The sequence below is a fragment of the Leucoraja erinacea genome, chromosome 35 (genome assembly GCF_028641065.1).
Source record: "Leucoraja erinacea ecotype New England chromosome 35, Leri_hhj_1, whole genome shotgun sequence".
NCBI classification, from domain to species: Eukaryota; Metazoa; Chordata; class Chondrichthyes; order Rajiformes; family Rajidae; genus Leucoraja; species Leucoraja erinaceus.
The window spans coordinates 4,967,941-4,989,807 of NC_073411.1; the positions used below are offsets into that span (position 1 = coordinate 4,967,941).

At 46.6% G+C, this 21,867-nt stretch overlaps 1 protein-coding gene across 1 annotated transcript in view; it reads right to left on the minus strand.

Annotated features, from left to right (window-relative positions):
• The window catches only part of LOC129713217 (zinc finger matrin-type protein 4-like), a 141,218-nt gene that overhangs the window by 46,342 nt on the left and 73,009 nt on the right, over window positions 1-21,867 (minus strand). The window contains exons 4-5 of the mRNA XM_055662141.1: window positions 17,382-17,451; window positions 3,765-3,782 (exon numbers count right to left, since the gene is read on the minus strand). Coding sequence (XP_055518116.1) covers window positions 3,765-3,782; window positions 17,382-17,451 — 88 coding nt within the window. The remainder of the gene's footprint in view (window positions 1-3,764; window positions 3,783-17,381; window positions 17,452-21,867) is intronic.

Sequence of the window (21,867 nt, forward strand, 5' to 3'; positions counted from 1 at the left end):
GGTTGAGCTGCCCTCTTACTGCGCCCAAGACCCGGGTTCGATCCTCACTGCGGGTGCTGTCTGTATGGAGTTTGTCCTTTCTCCCTGTGACCGCGTGGGTTTTCTCCGGGTGCTCCGGTTTCACCCCACACTCCAAAGTCGTACAGATTTGTAAGTTAATTGGCTTCGGTAAGTTGTAAAATTCTCCCTAGTTTGTGCAGGATAGTTTAGTTTAGTTTCGAGATACAGCGCGGAAACAGGCCCTTCGGCCCTCCGGGTCCGTGCCGACCAACGATCCCAGCACACAAACACTATCCTACACACACTAGGGACAATTTACAATTTTAGTGCTAGTGTATGAGGTGATCGCGGGTTGGGGTGGACTCGGTGGGCCGAAGGGCCCATTTCCGCGATGTATCTCTAAAATCTAGTCAGAAGGGTGGCAACATTTTCATTACAGCCCAGGTGCTGCAATAATCAAACACAATCTGTCTGTAGTAACGAAGCATCTGAAGATATCTTTCGCCAAGCCGAGTATCAACACTGACAGACGGATGTTGTAATGGCTGTCGTCTTTTCTTGAGCCATCTCAGTACCAACACTGCTGCCACTGACTACATTTAATGAGGGATTGAAATGGTATTTTTATTGTTTCAAAGAGGCCAACATATTTTTCCACTCAACAGAACGATAGAGGAAACAATTCCAACAACAAGTTTGACCTGGTCAGCAATCCCTCTACAAACTAAGGTAAGAATCTCATTTCATTTTCCATTCCCATATCAGCTATCTTTGCGGGGTGCTGAGTTACTTTGCTATTTTTAATTTTGACAGCTACATTCACATGGATATAAGTGCTACAGTATCACTGAAAGTTTTATGCTGGTCTGGTGCCAAACTTTAATTGATCTCACTGTTGTAAAAGCATCCAATATTTGTGGTGCGTGTCGCCAACCATACAGACAGCGTTGATACAATCGGTTGGAGTTGAATGGATTGCCTTGACAGTCCTGCTTAACTGCTGTTGGAAGACTGAATCGTACTTTCAATAGAAAATACACAGTTGGTTAATTAAGATGATTGCAAATTCAGTGATGGCAACTGAACACGTTTGTCTGAGATGTTTAAGAAAGAACTGCAGACGTTGGAAAAATTGAAGGTGGACAAAAAGTGCTGGAGAAACTCAGTGGGTGAAACTAACTCCTGTGAGTTTCTCCAGCATTTTTGTCTATGCCTGTCTGAAGATGGCTTCCGAACCACAACGTCACCCCTCCACGTTTTCCAAGGATGTGGCCTGTCCCGTGGAGTTGCTCCATCACCTCGTGTCCTTTTTGGTAAACCAGCGCCTCTGGGCACTGGGAATGATCCCTTCTAGGGAGCAGGGAGGGCAGGAGAACGACAGAAACAGCTTGAACGAATAATCCTCCGACCTCATCTATTGCATCCACTGCTCTACATCGGTGAGACCAAGCGCAGGCTTGGCGATAGCTTCGCCCAACACCTCCGCTCGGTTCGCAACAACCAACCTGATCTCCCGGTGGCTCAGCATTTCAACTCCCCCTCCCATTCCAAATCCGACCTTTCTGTCCTGGGCCTCCTCCATGGCCAGAGTGAGGACCACTGTAAATAGGAGGAGCAGCACCTCATATTTCGCTTGGGCAGTCTGCACCCCAGCGATATGAACATTGACTTCTCTAATTTCAAGTAGTCCTTGCTTTCTCCTCCCCTTCTCAGCTCTCCCTCAGCCCACTGACTCCACATCTCTTCCTTTCTTCCTCCCCCCCCCCCACCCTCTCATCAGTCTGAAGAAGGGTTTCGACCCGAAATGTTGCCTATTTCCTTCGCTCCATGGATGCTGCCTCACCCGCTGAGTTTCTCCAGCATTTTTGTCTACCTTTGAAAAAATAATCAATGCACAGAGTCTTTTACCCAGGTTAGGGGAATCAAGAACTAGAGGACATAGGGTTAAGGTGAGAAGGACAAGAGTTAACAGGTAACTTGAGTGGCAACTTTTTCACTCAATGTTTGGCATATGGAATAAACTGCACTCCCTCAGGCCCTCAGGCAGTAGTTGAGGCAGGTACTATGACGAGATCTTGGATAGAGTGGGTGGAGAGGATGTTTCCACTAGTGGAAGTCGAGGACTAGAGGTCATAAAGGGCATTCTTTTAGGAAGGAGAAGAGGAGAAAGCTCTTTAGCCAGAGGGTGGTGAATCTGTGGATTTCTTTGCCACAGAAGGCTGTGGAGGCCAAATCAGTGGATAATTTTAAGGCAGAGATAGATACTTGATTAGTACAGGTGTCAGAAGTTATGGGGAGAAGGCAGGAGAATGAATGGAGTTAGGAGGGAGAGATAGATCAGCCATGATTGAGTGGCGGAGTAGACTTGATAGGCCGAATGGCCTAATTCTACTATCACTTATGATCTTTTGACCTTAAAAGACATTTGGGCAGCTACATGGATCGCAAAGGTTTAGAGTGATATGGGCTAAGTGCAGGCAGATGGGACCAGTGTAGATGGGGCACCTTGTCCGGCGTGGGCAGGTTGGGTTGAAGGGCCTGTGTCCACACTGTATGACTCGATGACAAGGCTGTATCGTGCTGCCCAACAGCTGGAGAACGGCTGCATGGAACAGTCCACCTGATCTCCCAGTTGCCAAACACTTTAATTCTCCTGTGCAGGAAGGAACTGCAGATGCTGGTTTAAATCGAAGATAGACACAAAATGCTGTAGTAACTCAGCGGGGCAGGCAGCATGTCTGGAGAGAAGGAATGGGTGACGTTTCAGGTCAAGACCCTTCTTCCTCTAGCAATTCCCACACTGACCTTTCTGTCCTGGGCCACCTCCACTGTCAGGGTGAGGCCCAGTGCAAGTTGGAGGAACAGCATCTCAAATTTTGCCTGGGTAGCTTACACCCCAGCGGTATGAACATTGACTTCTCTAACTTGCATCCCCCCTCTCAACGTCCCTCCCCCAACCTCGTCATTGTCTAAAGGGCCTGACCCACGGGCATGGGAGTCCATGCGGCAAGCGCGACGTAAAGGGCTGGTCCGACCAGCATGTGCATGTTACACACTAGGCACAATTTACAGAGGGCCAATTAACCTACAAACCTGCACGTCTTTGAATGTGGGAGGAAGCTGGAGTACCGGGAGGAAGATCATGCGGTCACAAGGAGATCGTGCAAACTCCGTACAGAGAGCACCCGAGATCGGGGTCGATCCCGGGTAAGCTATGGTGCTGTGAGGCAGCAGCTCCACCACCGCACCACCATGCCGCACTGCAGTGCACCTACGCACCGTGAAATACACCCACGTGCAAACACTCTCGACCCTTGAATGACTGAACGACACCGGGGCCACAATAGTGAGAGGTCGAATCTCGAGCCCCTTGTCAATCATGCTCCTTACAAAGTTCCCCGGAAAATCAGAGCATCCCGTCTGACGGCGATAGCCTGGGCAGACACCGCCATGCGATCCAGCGGGCAGAGAGATGATCAGGGCTGAGCTGTTCGAGCGTGAACTTCAATGTTTACCACGATCAAGTTACTGGCTCATAATTGCCATCTCTTATTTGTTACTGTGTGTACATTTGATACCGAAGTCTTAAAGTGGATGGATACATTGAGCCAAGCGTTTGACAAGGTCCCACACTTGCGATTAGCGTGCAAAATTAGAGCACATGGTATTGAGGGTAGGGCATTGACATGGATAGAGCACTGGTTGGCAGACAGGAAGCAAAGAGTAGGAATTAACGGGTCCTTTTCAGAATGGCAGGCTGCAACTAGTGGGGTGCAGCAAGGCTCGGTGCTGGGACCCCAGTTATTTACGTATAGGAAAGACATGCAGATTCTGAAGAAGAGTCTCGACCCAAAACGTCGCCCATTCCTTCTCTCCAGAGATGCTGCCTGTCCCGCTGAGTTACTCCAGCATTTTGTGTCTATCCCCAGTTATTTACAATATATATTAACGATTTAGATGAAGGAATTAAACGTAACATCTCCAAGTTTGCGAAGGACACAAAGCTGGGTGGCAGAGTGAGCTGTGAGGAGGAAGCTACGAGGCTGCAGGGTGGCTTGGATAGGTTGGGTGGATGGGCAGGTGCATGGCAGATACAGTATAATGTGGATAAATGTGAGGTTATCCACTTTGGTGGCAAGAATAGGAAGGCAGATTATTATCTGATTGGTGCCAGATTAGGAAAAGGGGGGTGTGACGAGATCTAGGTGTCCTTGTACATCAGTCACTGAAAGTAAACATGCAGGTACAGCAGGCAGTGAAGAAAGCTAATGGCATGTTGGCCTTCATTGCGAGAGGATTTGAGGAGCAAGGACTTGCTGGGAGCAAGGAGGTCCTGCTGCAGTTGTACAGGGGCCTCGTGTGAGTACCGCAGCTGGAGGTTTGTGTGCAGTTTTGGTCTCCTAATTTGAGGAAGGACATTCTTGCTAATGAGGGAGTGCAGCGTAGGTTCACCAGGTTAATTCCCGGGATGGCGGGACTGACACACGATGAAGGAATGGATCGACTGGACTTATATTCACTGGAATTTAAAGGCACGGAAATCCCAATCAAAACATGGGGGGGACACAATTTCTTGGCAGCCGCGCGCCGCATACGCACACACACGAGGCTTCGGCTGTGGGCCCTGTGGAGCCCTCCCCCCGTCCCCCCCCCAGGATTCCCGCCCATGGTAATTTAGAAGGATGAGAGTGGGATCCAGTTGAGGTGGTGGATGACTTGAACACTATTTGGCCCCTTTAAGTCTACAATGGAGGGTTATCTTGCTATGAAAGATGACACACTATCAGCAAAGGTGATTGGGATTGCAACCACATGACTAGGTCTATGGACCTCTTGTGTCATTGTCCACTCAATGGGCCGAAGGGCCTGTTTCTAGACTGTGCCTCCAAAGAATGATCTGATTTGATTGAACAGCATAGAAAACAAAGCTTGTCGCTGTACCTCAGGTGTGTGTAACAGGAATAAAGCCAAACCTAACACCATTAAAACCAACCATCCTTTTCATAAGATCATGTGATAGGGGTAGAATTAGGCCATTCAGCCCATCAAGTCTACTCCACCATTCAATCATGGCTGATCTATCTCCCTCTTTTGACTTGCTAATGTGCGGGGATTAACACTAGGATAGTCTTAATGTGCGGGGATCGCTGGTGGACGCGGACCCAGTGGGCCGAAGGGCCTGTTTCTCTGCTGTGTCTCTAAACTAAACTAAACTAATCAAGAATCTATCTAGCTCTGCCTTAATTATATCCCCGGACGGCCTCCACAGCCTTCTGTGGCAAAAAATTCCACAGATTCACCACCCTCCGACTAAAGAAACGTCTCCTCATCTCCTTCCTAAAAGAACGTCCTTTAATGCAGAGGCTATGACCTCTAGTCCTGGACTCTCCCACTAGTGGAAACATCCTCTCCACATCCATTCTATCCAAATGTTATACAGGAGAACAACATGTGTCAAAATGGAGAGCATCGTTAATCCAGATCGAGAGTTGCCTGTCAGACTGATGATAAAGTGGAACCTCAAACCATTTGACACGAGTTTGCAGAAATGATAAATTGCAAGCTTTCTCTTTAAATGCGGATTTCTTGTTAAATACATTATTCCACATCTTGGCACAATTCGACTGGCACAAAAACGCTGAAACAAATCTGTCTTAGGAAAATGCCATTAAGTGGTGATGCGGAGAGCTGACTAGAATGGGAAATGGCACATTTTTTCTTGTGAGCAAAAATGTGCGTCCTTTGAATCTGTTGTAGAGTTATTCCTGTCTAATCCAACCCAACCCGCTCAAAATGAATCATGCAATTTGGCGATCATCTGTTCTGTTTCTCTGTGAGGAATCACCACTTTTTAAACATTTGATGCTCTTTTGTCTCTGGGTGATGGAGGAGGAATGTCAGAAGATGTTTAGTATTTGGAGGGAGATGGCGCCAGAGGAGGGAGATGGCAGCCTCACCGTCAGTCTGTTCGTTTTTTCATCCTTTTTGTTATTTTTAGTGTTTGTTTAAAGTTGTTTCTGTTTGTTTTATTTTGGGGGGGGGGAAACTTTTTGTTTCAAGTACTTACCTTCCTGGAGAGGTGATCACGTTTCGGATCACATTCTCCAGGCTTTGCGGCCTACCATCGCCGGAGCTGGAAGCCGCCTCGGAATGTCGTGAGCCCGATGGCGGGGCCTGGACTTACCATCGGAGCGGATCCCTTGCCTGGGATCGCTCCCACCACAGCCTGCGGACTTACCATCAGAGGCTCGCAGTATTGGGAGAGGCTAGTCGGGAGCTCCAACGCCGCAGAAGGTTCGTCCAGTCCCAACACGAGGTTTGATCGCCCCCGATGCGGGAGCTGAACGCCTCGACGTGGAGGGCCCCCAACGCTGCCGGCTACGGGACTCAAGACCGTCCCGTCAACGGGGGGCTCGTAGCCCCCGACCGAGGAAGGCCAAAAAGGGAAGGACTTGGAACTTTATTTTCGCCTTCCATCACAGTGAGGAATGTGTCGGAGTCACTGTGATGGATGTTTATGTCAAAATGTGTTTTTTTGAGTCTGGTGCTTTTTTAAATTGTATGACTGACCTTGCCAGTGAATTTCACGACACCAATTCCGTACATTAGCACTATCCTACACACTCCGGACAATTACCAAACCCAATTAACCGACAAACTTGCACGTCTCTGGAGTGTGGGAGGAAACCGGAGCACCCGGAGAAAACCCACGCGGTCACAGGGTGGACATTCAAAGCAAATATAAAATGTGCCAATTCCTTTTCCAGTCAATGCTTTGCAACACAACTTAATGTCATTTTTCAAAGACAGATTTCCTTCAGGTCTTTGTGCCAATCGATTTGTGCCAAGAGGTGGAATAATGTTCCAGAACCAGGGGCCACAGTTTAAGAATAAGGGGCAAGCCATTTAGAACGGAGACAAGGAGACACTTTTTCTCACAGAGAGTGGTGAGTCTGTGGAGGCCGGTTCTCTGGATGCTTTCAAGAGAGAGCGAGATAGGGTTCTTAAAAATAGCGGAGACAGGGGATATGGGGAGAAGGCAGGAACGGGGTACTGATTTGGGATGATCAGCCATGATCACATTGAATGGCGGTGCTGGCTCGAAGGGTCGAATGGCCTACTCCTGTACCTATTGTCTGTTGTCTAATGTATTTAACAACAAGCACAAACTCCGTACAGACAGCGCCTATAGTCGGGATCGACGGCATTGTAAGACAGAGACTCTACCGCTGTGCCACTGTGCAGCCCTGTATTGGAATAAAAAGTTTGCCTGCTGCCTTATAAACAAATGTTATAGTTCAAAGTTCTCGCTTAGAATCCAAAATAATCCAACAGTGTGCCATTTTGATGCAAGTGACCAAAACACTCTACCCAGGCACCAGTCAACGAACGTTAGAGAAACCAACAACATTGCCTCTTTGGCTAACATTGCCTAAAGGCCATCTCGGCCCTTCTAGTCCGTGCCGAACACTTATTTTCCCCTAGTCCCATCTACCTGCACTCAGACCATAACCCTCCATTCCTTTCCCGTCCATATACCTAATATAACCACATAACAATTACAGCACGGAAACAGGCCATCTCGGCACTTCAAGTCCGTGCCGAACACTTATTTCCCCCTAGAATTGTGAATGGGGAACATATTACGCAATGTGTGCAAAGACATATCGTATATGCTACAGTATGCTTGGAATACATTTATGGTGTACAGATGTGAACGCTCTTGCATCCATTAAGTGTCCATGCACTATCCATTGGCTCAGTGGTAGAGTTGCTGCCTTACAGAGCTTATAGCATCGGAGAATAGGGTTCGATTCTGACTACGGGTGCTGTCTGTATGGAGTTTGTACGTTCTCCCCATGACCCCGTGGGTTTTCTCCGACATCTTCAGTTTCCTCCCACACTCCAAAGACATACAGGTTTGTAGATTAATTGGCTTGGTATAATTGTAAATTGTCCCTAGTGTGTGTAGGATAGTGTTAGTGTGCAGGGATCGCTGGTCGGCACGGGCTCGGTGGGCCAAAGAGACTAGACTGGTCGAAGTACTAAGATGGGGGAGGAATGGAGAGAGAGAGAATATAAGTTACTTGAAGTTAGAGAAGTCAATATTCATACTGCTGGGGTGTAAGCTGCCCAAGCGAAATATGAGGTGTTGTTCCTTCCAATTTGTGCTGGGCCTCACTCTGACAGTGGAGGAGGCCCAGGACAGAAAGATCAGTATGGAATGACTGTGAGGGGGAGTTAAAGTATTTAGAAACTGGGAGATCATGTAGGTCTAGGCGGGCTGAGCAGAGGTGTTCAGCGCAAAGATCTACATCAGATGCCCGGAGCTCTGAAAACGAGATCAGTAAATTTAACTGTCATGTCACCTTCATTTCCAAAAGTATCAAGTCTACCCCTGGGAGGTTAGCCCACATCTTGCCTCGGGGCATGTTACAGTTTCAATCGGCTGGAAAAACCACACTGACAATAGCTCCATTATCAACCATTGTAGGTTGACAAAGTGACCATCCCATCTTGAACACACAAGGATAAGGGGCAGAAGAGGATTATATCTTAACCAGGCAAGGATGCATGTCACAGTTCAGGAGTGTGGAGTTCAAGGCTAAAGGCCGCACAGTGGCAGAGCTGTTGCTTCCCAGCGCCAGAGTATCAGATTCAATTCTGACCTCACGTGCTGTCTGTGTGGAGTTTGCACCTTCTCCCTGTGATCCGGGTGCTCCGGTTTCCATCCACATTCCAAAGACCTGGGGCTTTGTAGGTTAATTGGCTTCTGTAAATCGCCCCCCGGTGTGTGTAGGATGGAACGGGCGGCGCGGTGGCGCAGCGGTAGAGTTGTTGCCTTACAGCTTTGTTGTCACCTTCTCCTGCAGGAGTAGGCCATTCGGCCCTTCAAGCCTGCACCGCCATTCAATACGATCATGGCTGATCATCTCCAATCAGTTCCCCATTTCTGCTTTCCCCCATATCCCTTGGATCCGTTAACCCCTTCAGCCCACTGAGTCCATGCCGACCAGCGATCCCCGCACATTAGCACTATCCTATACCCATGCCGCCCTTGTTGATGGTGAGCATGGGCTAGATGGGCCGAAGGGCCCGTTTGTGTGTTTGTGACTGCACTTAGGAAATGGTGAAAAACTGAAATCTGCTGGCAATTACCTGCGTCCCTTCTTCTTTGGGAATAAAATATCCGAGAAGGTTATTATCAAAACTAAACATATGTTTTAAATGACCCGAAGCATAGCTGCCTGTTCATTAAGTTGCAATACTGTACTCAGCCTCGATTAAGAGTCATTACCCTCAGGGGTATCCAGAGAAATATTGTCAAGATTTTAAGATTGCATTATTATGCTGGACGGCAGCAATATGCTCGAAGTTATGCAAAATTAATTTTTGAATTATATGCACTGTCTGGAGCTGCTTTATAGGAATTGAGTTCATTTCTCTCCAAGTTAGGTTCCATATGGTTTGCTTGAAACAACGTAGCCTGTAGATTTCATTGCTCCATACAGTGTCTCCAGCATTTTGTGTTGGCTGTAGACCTGACTACAGTGGAGCAAGGTCCAGTGTGGCTGTTGTCTCCCTGCATTAGTTGCAGCTGAAATCTGCAGGCTTGGCTTAGCTTTTAGTTCAGTGATGCAGCGTGGAAACAGGCCCTTCAGCCCACTGAGGCCGCGCCGAATCCCGTTCACACCAGCCCCACGTTATCCCACTTTGCCATCCATATCCCACACACCAGGTGTGTTGGAAGGAACTGCAGACGCAGGTTTAAAACAAAGAGAGATGCAAAGCGCTGGAGCAACTCAGCGGGTCAGGCAGCATCTCTGGAGAAAAGGAATAGGTGCCGTTTCGGGTCGAGACCCTTCTTCAGACTGAGAGTCAGGGGAAAGCGAAACGAGAGATACAGAAGATGATGCGGAGAGATATGGAACAAATGAATGAAGGATATGAAAAAAGTAACAATGATCAAAGAAAGGTAGAGCCTACAATGGTCCATTGTTGACTGTGGGCTCGGTGATAGTGAGTTATACAGGCTACACACTAGGGGCAATTTACAGCGGCAGGTTGACCTACAAACCTCCATGTCTTTGGTGTGTGGGAGCATGGTTCATGTATACACCCTCAGTCCTGAAGCAGGGACTCAACCTGAAATGTCAACCATGCCTGTGCCTCCACAGATGCTGCCTGACCTTCTGAGTTCCTCCAGCAGTTTGTTTAACAGTTTTAATCAGAAAATTGAGCTTCTTTTTACATTGAACCCAGGAAGATCGCAGGTGGTGGAGGAATCGCGACTGTTGTTTGGCACGGTGGCGCAGCGGTAGAGTTCCTTTGATTCACAGCGCCAGAGACCCGGGTACGATCCTGACTACAGGTGCCGTCTGTACAGAGTTGTACGTTCTCCCTGTGACCATGTGGGTTTTCTCCGGGCGCTCCAGTTTCCTCCCACATTCCAAAGACGTTTTCTTTGTACGTTAATTGGCTTCGGTAAAAATTGTAAATTGTCCCTGCTGTGTGTCGGATAGTGCTAGCTTCTGCAGTTTCCTGATTCTACATACAACAATCATTCTACCCTGTTACATCTTTATTCTAAGTCACTCATAATTACTAGTAACATTCACTTTACTCCATTAATGTATTCCCGATTCCTCCAATCTACTTCCTTGTGGCCCTTGCACTTTTTAAATATTCACACTTCTTCTGCAGCTGCAACACTATTGTTTTCCATTTTATTATTATTTAATAATCCCACTCCGATTATTATCCCTGAAGTCTGAAGAAGGGTTTCGGCCCGAAACGTTGCCTATTTCCTTTGCTCCATAGATGCTGCTGCACCTGCTGAGTTTCTCCAGTTTTTTTGTGTACCTTCGATTCTCCAGCATCTGCAGTTCCTTCTTAAACACCGATTATTATCCCGTTTGCATTCCTTGATGCACTCTTGAATGATTTGATTATACTAGTGTTAGACATGATTCAGGATAGCAGGCAAAACAATGTTTTTCTTTATATCACAGCACATGTAGCAATAATAAACCAATAGTAATAATAAGTCGAAGGTAGACACAAAATGCTGGAATAACTCGGCTGGTCAGTCAGACAGCATCTCTAGAGAAAAGGAATAGGTGGCATTTCGGGTCGAGTCTTCTTCAGACCTTCTTGAAACTTCTTCCGATCTGAAGATGGGTTTTGACCCAATTCCTTCTTCCTACAGTTAACATTGATGTCCATGCAAAACCATCTAACAATGGTAGTCAGGTGTGAGGAGTTTCGAACCAGAACAGGCCAAGTTCCATTGAGGCTTCTCAATGGGTTGAATGACCGCTTTCTTGAGTTGAACTGAGGTGAAGCCCCATGCAATGGGCTCGAGCATCAGACACAGAGCGATAGACAACACACGTGCATGATGTATCCAGAGTACTTTGGTTTGCACAGTTGATATTTAGTGCATGGTTTCTCCATAAACTGGGAAGGTAATGAATTATGTGTAGGAAGGAACTGCAGATGTTTACACTGAAGATAGACACAAAATGGTGGAGTAAGTCAGAGAGTCAGGCAGCATCTCTGGAGAAAAGGTGACGTTTCGGGTCAGAACGTCACCTATTCCTTTTCTCCAGAGATGCTGCCTGACCCTCTGACTTACTCCATCACTTTGTGCTTATCCTCGCAATGAAAAAAACGGTTTGTGGTGTTGATTAATGATTCGATTCATTACATCTTACATCGGGTTAGTTTTGGGTAGAGCTAGAGTGAATATTGAATGAAAGAAAATAATTCTAGCAAGTGACATTTGTGACTAATGGAGAAATTGGTTTATGGCCAGTTTTCAGGAACCAAAATACTAGCGTGCAGTATCTGACTATCTGTAATAAAAGACCGTTTTGTTATCCAACACTGGATTAGAATGGAATGATGTGGCCAGCGTGCAACTCAAACAGCAGGCAATAACTGGGGACTGAAATGTTCAGTTTTATCCGATAATAACCACAATATATAATCCCCTTGGACCTGCGGTTTAAAAAATGTCAATAAACCGTGCCAGCCGCATAGTTTACAAAGTCAACATGCGCTTTGTTTCAAGAATTCAACTTTTGGAAGTGCAGGTTTTGCGCTTGTGACCGATGGCGTTTGTTTGTGTAGAAACAAGGAACTGCAGAAGATAGACACCAAAAGTTGGAGTAACTCAGCGGGGCAGGCAGCATCTCCGGTGAAAAGGAACGGGTGCAGTTTCGGGTCGAGACCCTTCGTCAGATGCCTGAAGGGCTGAAGTCCATATATACAACATCGACAGCTCTGCCCTTATCGACCTTAATGGTCACAAAAACTCAATCAGATTTGTGAGCCACGACCTCCCACGTACAAAACCATGCTGACTATCCCTAATTAGCCATTGTCCTTCTAAATGCCTATATATCCTATCCCTCAGAATACTCTCTGCTAACTTTCCAACTACAGATGTTAAGCTCAATGGACTTTAGGTCCCAGCAATTTCCCTGCAGCCCTTCTTGGATAGAGGCACAACATTTGCTACCCTCCAGTCTTCCGGCACCTCTCCTGTATTTAAAGACGACTCGTAAATTTCAACCATGGCGCCGGCAATTTCCATCTTCTCTGTACGTTTTCCAGCTTGACAACATGTTTCCTATAACATGGTGCCCGGAAATGAACGCAAACTATATCTCAATAAGGCCACCTCTCAGCCTCGAAGGTTCTGAAGAAAAAAGTCATGACAAATGTGTGGCTCCCAACTGTGTTTGATGCAAATGACAGTTTTTGGTGAAAAGAAAGAAACTAAATATTTTTTGCGGAGCCATGTTTGCTGACACTGCACTTTTTTTTGTCTGGATATTTACACAGAGTGTAACAGCAACACTGAGGGAAATATCTACTTGAATTAAAAAGATCATGTTTTGGTGCTTGAGCAATTAAAAGGAAACCAAACCTAAGACAACTGCGGATATCTATCCCGAACTATGGACAAGCAGAAACCATCCCAGCTACTAAACTTCCCTCCAATGTGTTTTAGTAACCGGATATCAGAAGCGGAATTTGAGCCTCCTTGCTGAATCAGTGGTAAGTGTCTTCACTAAATGCAGGTATCACCAGCAACTTCTGTTGTTCTTCGGTTCCGATGCCGGAGTTCCGATCATCCCGGCGAGAGGGTCTGCACATCGGGCCGCCGTAGCGGCGGATGCGGAGGGTTCGAGACCCCGACCATGGGTGAACAAAGAGGAAAGATGACTGAACTTTATTGCCTTCCCCCATAGTGGGAAACGTTGATCCCCCTGTGTGGGGGATGCTCATGTTAGATTCTATCGTGTATTGTGTTCTTTTTATACGTATGGCTGAATGGTAATTCAAATCTCACTGTACCAGTTGGTGCATGTGACAATAAATGTAACTTGAACTTCAACTAGTCCTGGATCTACTTTCTTCGAAGGCTTAGGAAGTTCGGCATGTCCCCAAAAACTCTCACCAACTTCTGCAGATGCGCAGCAGGAAGTGTTTTGTCGGGATGCATCACGGCACGGTTTGGGAACAGCTCTGTCCAAGACCACATGGAATTGTAGAGTTGTAGACGTCGCTAAGACCATCACACAAACCAATCTCCCTTCCATTGACTCCACCTACACTTCACGCTGCCTCGGCAAGGCCAGCAGGACTAGTCTCACCTGTTCTCCCCTCTCCCATCAGGCAAGAGGTACAGAAGTGTAAAAAAAAATAAGCACACCTCCAGATTCAGGGACAGTTCCTTCCCAGCTGTTACCAGGCAACTAAACCATCGTATCACCAACTAGAGAGCGGTCCTCATCTCCCATCTACCTCATGGGAGATACACAAAAATGCTGGAGAAACTCAGCGGGTGCAGTAGCATCTATGGAGCAAAGGAAATAGGCACGTTTCGGGCCAAAACCCTTCTTCAGACTGAAGGGTTTCGGCCCGAAACGTTGCCTATTTCCTTCGCTCCATAGATGCTGCTGCACCCGCTGAGTTTCTCCAGCATTTTTGTGTACCTTCGATTTTCCAGCATCTGCAGTTCCTTCTTAAATACCACATTGGAGACCCTCAGACTGTCTTTAATCGGACTTTACTGGACTTTATGTTGTAATAAACGTTATACCCTATATCCTGTATCTGTGCATTGTGGACGGCTAGGTTGTAATCATTTATAATCTTTCTACTGACTAGATAGCAAACAAATAACCTTGGTACACATGACCATAACAATAAACTAAACCACGTGATCTCCCGGTTGCCAAACACTTTAACTCCCCTTCCCATTCCCATTCCCATTCCCATTCTGTCCTGGGCCCCCTCCATGCCAAACATAAATTACAGGAACAGCTTCTCATATTTCGCTTGGGCAGCTTACAACCCAGCGGTATGAACATTGACTTCTCTAACTTAAAGTAACCCTTGCATCCCCTCACTCTCTGTTCCTCCCTCACACTAGAGATGCTGCCTGTCCTGCTGAGTTACTCCAGCATTTTGTGTCTTTCTTCGGTTTAAACCAGCATCTGCAGTTCCTTCCTCCATGTACTCGTTTCACTGGTGTCTTGGTGAGTTCCTCTGTCTGTATACTCATTGTCAACTATCGTACAGCCTATTGTGTGCACCACATTTCCTTGAGTAGCATTGCTTTTTACATCTTTCATTCATTTCTCCTGTACCCTGTGTAACTCTCGTTCTCCTTTCCCCAGACCTCTCAGTCCGAAGAAGGGTCCCGAAACGGAACATCACCTATTCCTTTTCTCCAGAGATAGTGCCTGACACTGTGAGTTCCTCCAGTCTTTTGTGTCTGCCTTCATTCTATACTCAATAGATGAAGGTCGATGTGCCGAAAGACTTCTTGACCATCCTATCTGCCAGTGCACCACTGTCATGGAACTATCCCCTTTGAATTTGGGTTGATTGTATGTATGTATAGTATTATCTGATTTAGACAATAGACAATAGACCAGGCCATTCGGCCCTTTGAAACAGCACCGCCATTCAATGTGATCATGGCTGATCATCCCCAATCAGTGCCCCCGTTCCTGCCTTCACCCCATATCCCCTGACTCCGCTATTTGTAAGAGCCCTATCTAGTTTTCTCTTGAAAGCATCCAGAGAACCGGCCTCCCCCGCCCTCTGAGGCAGAGAACAGATTTATTGGATAGCCTGATAACAAAGCTATCCACTGTACATGATAATAATAAACCTGAACCTGTTTGAATTTAACCCTTTGAATGTTGTTTTCCATTATATCTTTAATGTTTAATGTTTTATGTGTCGTTTCTAACTGTCACTATATGTTATTGTCACTTGCGGGCGGAGCACCAAGGCAAATTCCTTGTATGTGAATACTTGGCCAATAAACTTATTCATTCATTCATTCAATCATCCAATCATTCATTCATCCAATCATTCATTTATTCAATCATGCATTCAATCATGCATTCATTCATGCATTCATTCATACATACATACATTCATTCATTCATTCATATCTACAATCACATCTTAATTTCTGTTTAGCTTAGTTTTAGTATTAGCTTTAGTTGCATAGAAGCAAGCCCTTCGGCCTACCAAGTCCATGCCGACCAATGATCACTTTACCCAAGGTCTATATTTTACACTAGCAAACCTTTACAGAAATCAATTGACCTACAAATATGTACATCTTTGGAGTGTAGGAAGAAACCGGAGCACTCGGAGAAAACCCAAGAGCTCCCAGGGAGAACGTAAAAACGCCCTACAGCCAGCACCCGTAGTCGGGATCGAACCCGGGTCTCTGGTGCTGTGCAGCAGCAACTCTACCGCTGTGCCACCCCTAAATAATCCGTAAAATAAACGTTGGATCATACAATCAGAAAAACAAAACTCCAGCAAAGAAGAGGCCATTTAGCCCATCAGGTCTGTGCTGGTTATCAGTAGGGCAATCCCTTCACTCTGCTCCTTCCCTGCAGATTATTCTGTCTTCTATCCTGACCCATTTCCTATGTAACGGCCCAAATTCGTTCCATTTCCACACCCGACAGCTGGGAATTCAGACATTAACTTCTCTCTTGTGAAGAATTATTTTCTCACATTTCTTTGCCCCAAATTTTACACGTGCTTCTCCTTGCCTTCAACTGGAAGATGGTTCCCGCTTGTCCCTAATGCCCTGTCCCACTTAGGAAACCTGAACGGAAACCTCTGGAGACTTTGCGCCCCACCCAGGGTTTCCGTGCGGTTCCCGGAGGTTTTTGTCAGTCTCCCTACCTGCTTCCACTACCTGCAACCTCCGGCAACCACCTGCAACCTCCGGGAACTGCGCGGAAACCTTGGGTGGGGCGCAAAGTCTCCAGATGTTTCTGTTCAGCTTTCCTAAGTGGGACAGGGGCATAAGGGACTTACGATACGATATACGATACGATAGAATTTTATTTATCACAGGAGGGAAATTGATCTGCTGACATTCATAAAAACACAAATACACAAAGCAGAAGAAACATGACATTAAAGTGACAGGTGGAAAGTCTTGGGGGGAGGTGCAAATTTGGGGAGGGGGAGGGGAGTCAGTCTCAGTCTACCCCACGACAGAATGCGGAGGAGTTACACAGTCTGATAGCCACAGGGAAGATGGATCTCCTGCATCTTGGTGGAACCAGTCTGTTGCTGAAGGTGCGCTGTGATATTTACATTCAACCTATCTCTATCATTCCATCATATCTGGATAGACTTGTTTACCTCTCTAGAATTTAGGAGATTGAGAGGGGATCTTATAGAAACTTACCAAATCTTAAGGGGTTGGACAGGTTAGAGCAGGAAGATTGTTCCCGATGTTGGGGAAGTCCAGGACAAGGGGTCACAGCTTAAGGATAAGGGGAAATCCTTTAAAAACCGAGATGAGGATCTTTTTTCACACAGAGAGTGGTGAATCTCTGGAACTCTCTGCATCAGTGGAGGCAGTTCATGGCTATATTTAAGAGGGAGTTAGATGTGTGGTCCGTGGCTATAAAGGGATCAGAGGGTCAAAGGCAGTAAATACTGAGTTGGATCATCTGCCATGATCATATTGAATGGCGGTGCAGGCTCGAAGGGCCGAATGGCCTACTCCTGCACCTAATTTCTATGTTTCTATGTTTCTATCTGCTTTCACCCTCCTTAGCTCCAAGGAGGACCTCTCCATCTTCTTCAGTCAGAGCAGGTATGCTTGAGGGGGTTACAGGAGAGTGTGGTCATCTCTCAGTTGTCATCTCACCATGTAAATGCTGCATCGTGGACAATGGCAACGTGTTTCATTGTCCGCGCTAGATTGGTAATATATAGGTTCCCCCCTGCGTCCCAAAGGCGGCTTGTTCTCCAGTAACAGTCTCAGCTCTTGGCGTGGAGAGATCCACGCCTAATGGGGACTGGGCCACCACGGCGAGGTGAAGGACATGTTGCAGAGGGTGCAGCCCCTGTTCTTGTCCACATCAGTCATCGTCTGCCCTGCACAAAGGAAAGAAGCAAACCTTTAGTGGTCGATACTTTACCCCCTAGTCCTCCTTACACCCTTCAAACCATATTCCCTCTCGTGCAGAGATACACCATTCATGAGAGATACACCACTTGTGGAGAAACAGCACGCGGATATATCGCTCTCGTGGAGGTACGCCTCTTGGGGAAATACAGTCCTTGCGGAGTTACAGCACGTTTGGAGATACACCACGTGTGGAGATACACCATGTGTGGAGATACACCACATCTGGAAATACACAACATCGCTCTCGTGGAGGTACACCTCTTGGGGAAATACAGCCCTTGCAGAGTTACAGCACGTTTGGAGATACACATCTGGAGATACATCACATCTGGAGATACACCACACCTGGCGATACACCACACCTGGAGATACACCACATCTGGAGATACACCACATCTGGAGATACACCACGTGTGGAGATACACCACGTGTGGAGATACACCACACCTGGAGATACACCACACCTGGAGATACACCACACCTGGATATACACAACATCTGGAGATACACACGTCTGGATATACACCACATCTGGAGATACACCACGTCTGAAGATACACCACACCTGGAGATACACCACATGTGGAGATACACCACATCTGGAAATACACCACACCTGGAGATACACCACACCTGGAGATACACACATCTGGAGATACACCACACCTGGAGATACACCACACCTGGAGATACACCACACCTGGAGATACACCACACCTGGAGATACACACATCTGGAGATACACACATCTGGAGATACACACATCTGGAGATACACCACACCTGGAGATACACCACACCTGGAGATACACCACACCTGGAGATACACCACACCTGGAGATACACCACACCTGGAAATACACCACACCTGGAAATACCTGTGTGAGCGGTTACTGAAGCTGTCCATTGAGGCAGCAGAGACAAGCTGAATTCAAAAGATAGACACAAAATGCTGGAGTAACTCAGCAGGACAGGTAGCATCTCTTGACAGCAGGAATGGGTGACCTTTCAGGTCGAGACCCTTCTTCCGTCTGAAGAAGGGTCTCGACCTGAAACGTCACCCATTCCTTCTCTCCATAGATGCTGCCTGCCCCGGCTGAGTTACTCCGGCATTTTGTGTCTATCTTTGGTTCAAACCGGCATCTGCAGTTCCTTCCGACACAAGCTTAAGACAAACAGTCGGGAAAAATATCAGTGGCACTAAACATTTGTTAAACAGGCAAAAATGACACTGGAACTGCTCGTCACACAGCGTGGGGCATCTGCTGCGTTACTGAGCATATGCTCTTGGTCACAAACCACTTATCTGTAAAGGATGCAGCAGGCGCGAAAATAAAAAAAACTGCGGAAACGAACAGCTGTCCGCACAGTGGGTCTGTGAGCCGTTGCAGAAAGATTCACCGCGGCCCAATGCTTAATTATTCACAGTCAGCAAGCAGCAAGTTCAAAGGCGGGAGTGGAGGAGAGGGATGATTTCAGCTCCGCTTCGTAACGTACAAAGTTAATGGCCGTCTTTCTGTGGGGGGGTGCTGTTGTGAGTGTTCCCTCGTCAGTCACTTGCTGTTCAACCAAGTGGCAATGAAATCCGTCTGCTTTGTAAGCAAATGTACTCCTCTGAGGAAAAATCTACAAAGGGATTAGGATTTGTAAACTGCTTGTTTAAGAAGGAACTGCAACACTGGAAAATCAAAGGTAGATTAAAATGATTTGTAAACTCAGCGGGTTTAGTAGAAGGAACTGCAGACACGGGAAATCAACGATTCGTCAAAAATACTGGAGAAACTCAGTACGGGTTTGCAGTAGTGACCTCTATGGAGCGAGATGGAACACACCAAAGACGGCAGGTTTGTAAGTAAATAGTTTCGTAAATGAAAAAATGTCCTAGTGGGTATAGGATAGTATTTCCTGGTCGCTCCATAGATGAAGGGCCTGTTCCCGTGCTGTATCTCTAAACCAAACTAAAGTAAATAGTGAAGTACAGTCTGAAGAAGGGTTTTGGCCCGAAACGTTACCTATTTCCTTCGCTCCATAGTTGCTGCTGCACCCGCTGAGTTTCTCCAAAATTTTTGTGTACCTTTGTTAACTGCTTGGTTAGTTTAGTTTAGAGATACAACGCGGAAACAGGTCCTTCGGCCCACTGAGCCTGCGACGACCAGCGATATCCACACACAAACACTATTCTACACACACCAGGGATAATTCACACTTATACAAAGCCAATTGACCGGCGAACCCGCACGACTTTAGAGTGTGGGAGGAATTTGGAGATCCTGGAGAAAACCCACGTAGCCACGGGGAGAATGTACAAACTCCGCACAGACAGCACCCGAGGTCAGGATCAAACCCGGGTCCCTGGCGCTGTGAGGCAGCAACTCTACTGCTGCGCCACCGTGCTATCCTTTTGTAGATGCTGGTGATGTCGGTGCAGTGCGGATGCGGGGAATGCAGTAATTTTTGGAAAACCGCACCGACTATTCCACCCAGGATTCGCACAGCAGCCCAGCGGTAGAGTTGCACCCTCACAGCACCAGAGAGCCAGGTTCGATCCTGACCTCGGGTGCTGCATGTGTGGAGTTTGCACGTTCTCCCCGTACAGTTTTGATCTCCTAATCTGAGGAAAGACATTCTTGCCATAGAGGGAGTACAGAGAAGGTTCACCAGACTGATTCCTGGGATGGTAGGACTTTCATATGAAGAAAGACTGGATAGACTCGGCTTGTACTCGCTAGAATTCAGAAGATTGAGGGGGGATCTTATAGAAACTTACAAAATTCTTAAGGGGTTGGACAGGCTAGATGCAGGAAGATTATTCCCGATGTTGGGGAAGTCCAGAACAAGGGGTCACAGTTTAAGGATAAGAGTCTTTTAGGACTGAGATGAGAAAATCATTTTTTACAGAGAGAGTGGTGAATCTGTGGAATTCTCTGCCACAGAAGGTAGTTGAGGCCAGTTCATTGGCTATATTTAATGTTAGATGTGGCCTTTGTGGCTAAAGGGATCAGGGGGTATGGAGAGAAGGCAGGGATGGGATACTGAGTTGGATGATCAGCCATGATCATATCGAATGGCGGTGCAGGCTCGAAGGGCCGAATGGCCTACTCCTGCACCTATTATCTATGTTTCTATGTGACCGCGTTGGTTTCTTCCAGGCGCTCCGGTTACCTCCCCCAGCCCAAACACCTGCAGGTTTGCTGGTTAATTGTCTAAATTTAATAGTAAATTGTAAATGCTTCCCTAGTGTGTAGGATTGAGCGAGCGTAAAGGAGTGATCGTTGGCTAGCACGGGCTCGGTGGGCCGAAGGGCCTATTTCCAATGCTGTACCTCAAGAACTAAAACTAAAACAGGTGACTAAATCACCATTCACCGTGCTTTCTGATGAGGCTGCAAGCATGATCAGACTGAGGGGAAACTCACAGAAGAGTGGTTTTTGCAACTATCAGCAGCTGTGGAATTTAAAAAAGCATCATAATCCTACCAGGGAAAAAAACTGATCCGAAACGGGGGGGATGGTTTTCTCTATGCACTTTGGATAATAAAAATGTTTATAAAAGGGGGATTTACAGTTTCATTGCACACCGGATGCAGAAAAATCCTTCCTCTGTATCAATCAGAGGCTGCATAAAAGTCTAATCCCCCCTATCCATATTTTCACAATGGTTTCATGCTGAAACCTAATATGACTGAACTAATAGTGTAACAGCTACACTGGTCTATCTCTTTACATTGTCAAAAGCTGCCTGTGATACTAAGCTTTTGATGAGAGCTAGAATATCATGAAAGATTACAGCAGAACTTGGGAACGGCTCAGGGTTTCGGACAACTAACGGAAATCTGCAGAATTCTACAGCAGCATTTTCCATAAACACCAGTGATTGTAAAATGGATGTAATATTTTGTACTGTGCACAATACAAACGTCACCTATCAATGTTCTCCAGAGATGCTGCCTGACCCGCTGAGATACTCCAGCACTTTAGACCTTGTTAGATATTCACATGCATGACACAAGAATGAATAGTTGATGCTGTTGTTTAAAATGTATACAGGAGTCAACAAAATAGAGAGAGTACAGAGGAGATTTACTAGAATGTTGCCTGGGTTTCAACAACTAAGTTACAGAGATAGGTTGAATAAATTAGGTCTTTATTCTCTGGAGCGCAGAAGGTTAAGGGGGGACTTGATAGAGGTCTTTAAAATGATGAAAGGGATAGACAGAGTTGATGTGGACAAGCTTTTCCCTTTGAGAATAGGGAAGATTCAAACAAGAGGACATGACTTCAGAATTAAGGGACAGAAGTTTAGGGGTAATATGAGGGGGAACTTCTTTACTCAGAGAGTGGTAGCGGTGTGGAATGAGCTTCCAGTGGAAGTGGTGGAGGCAGG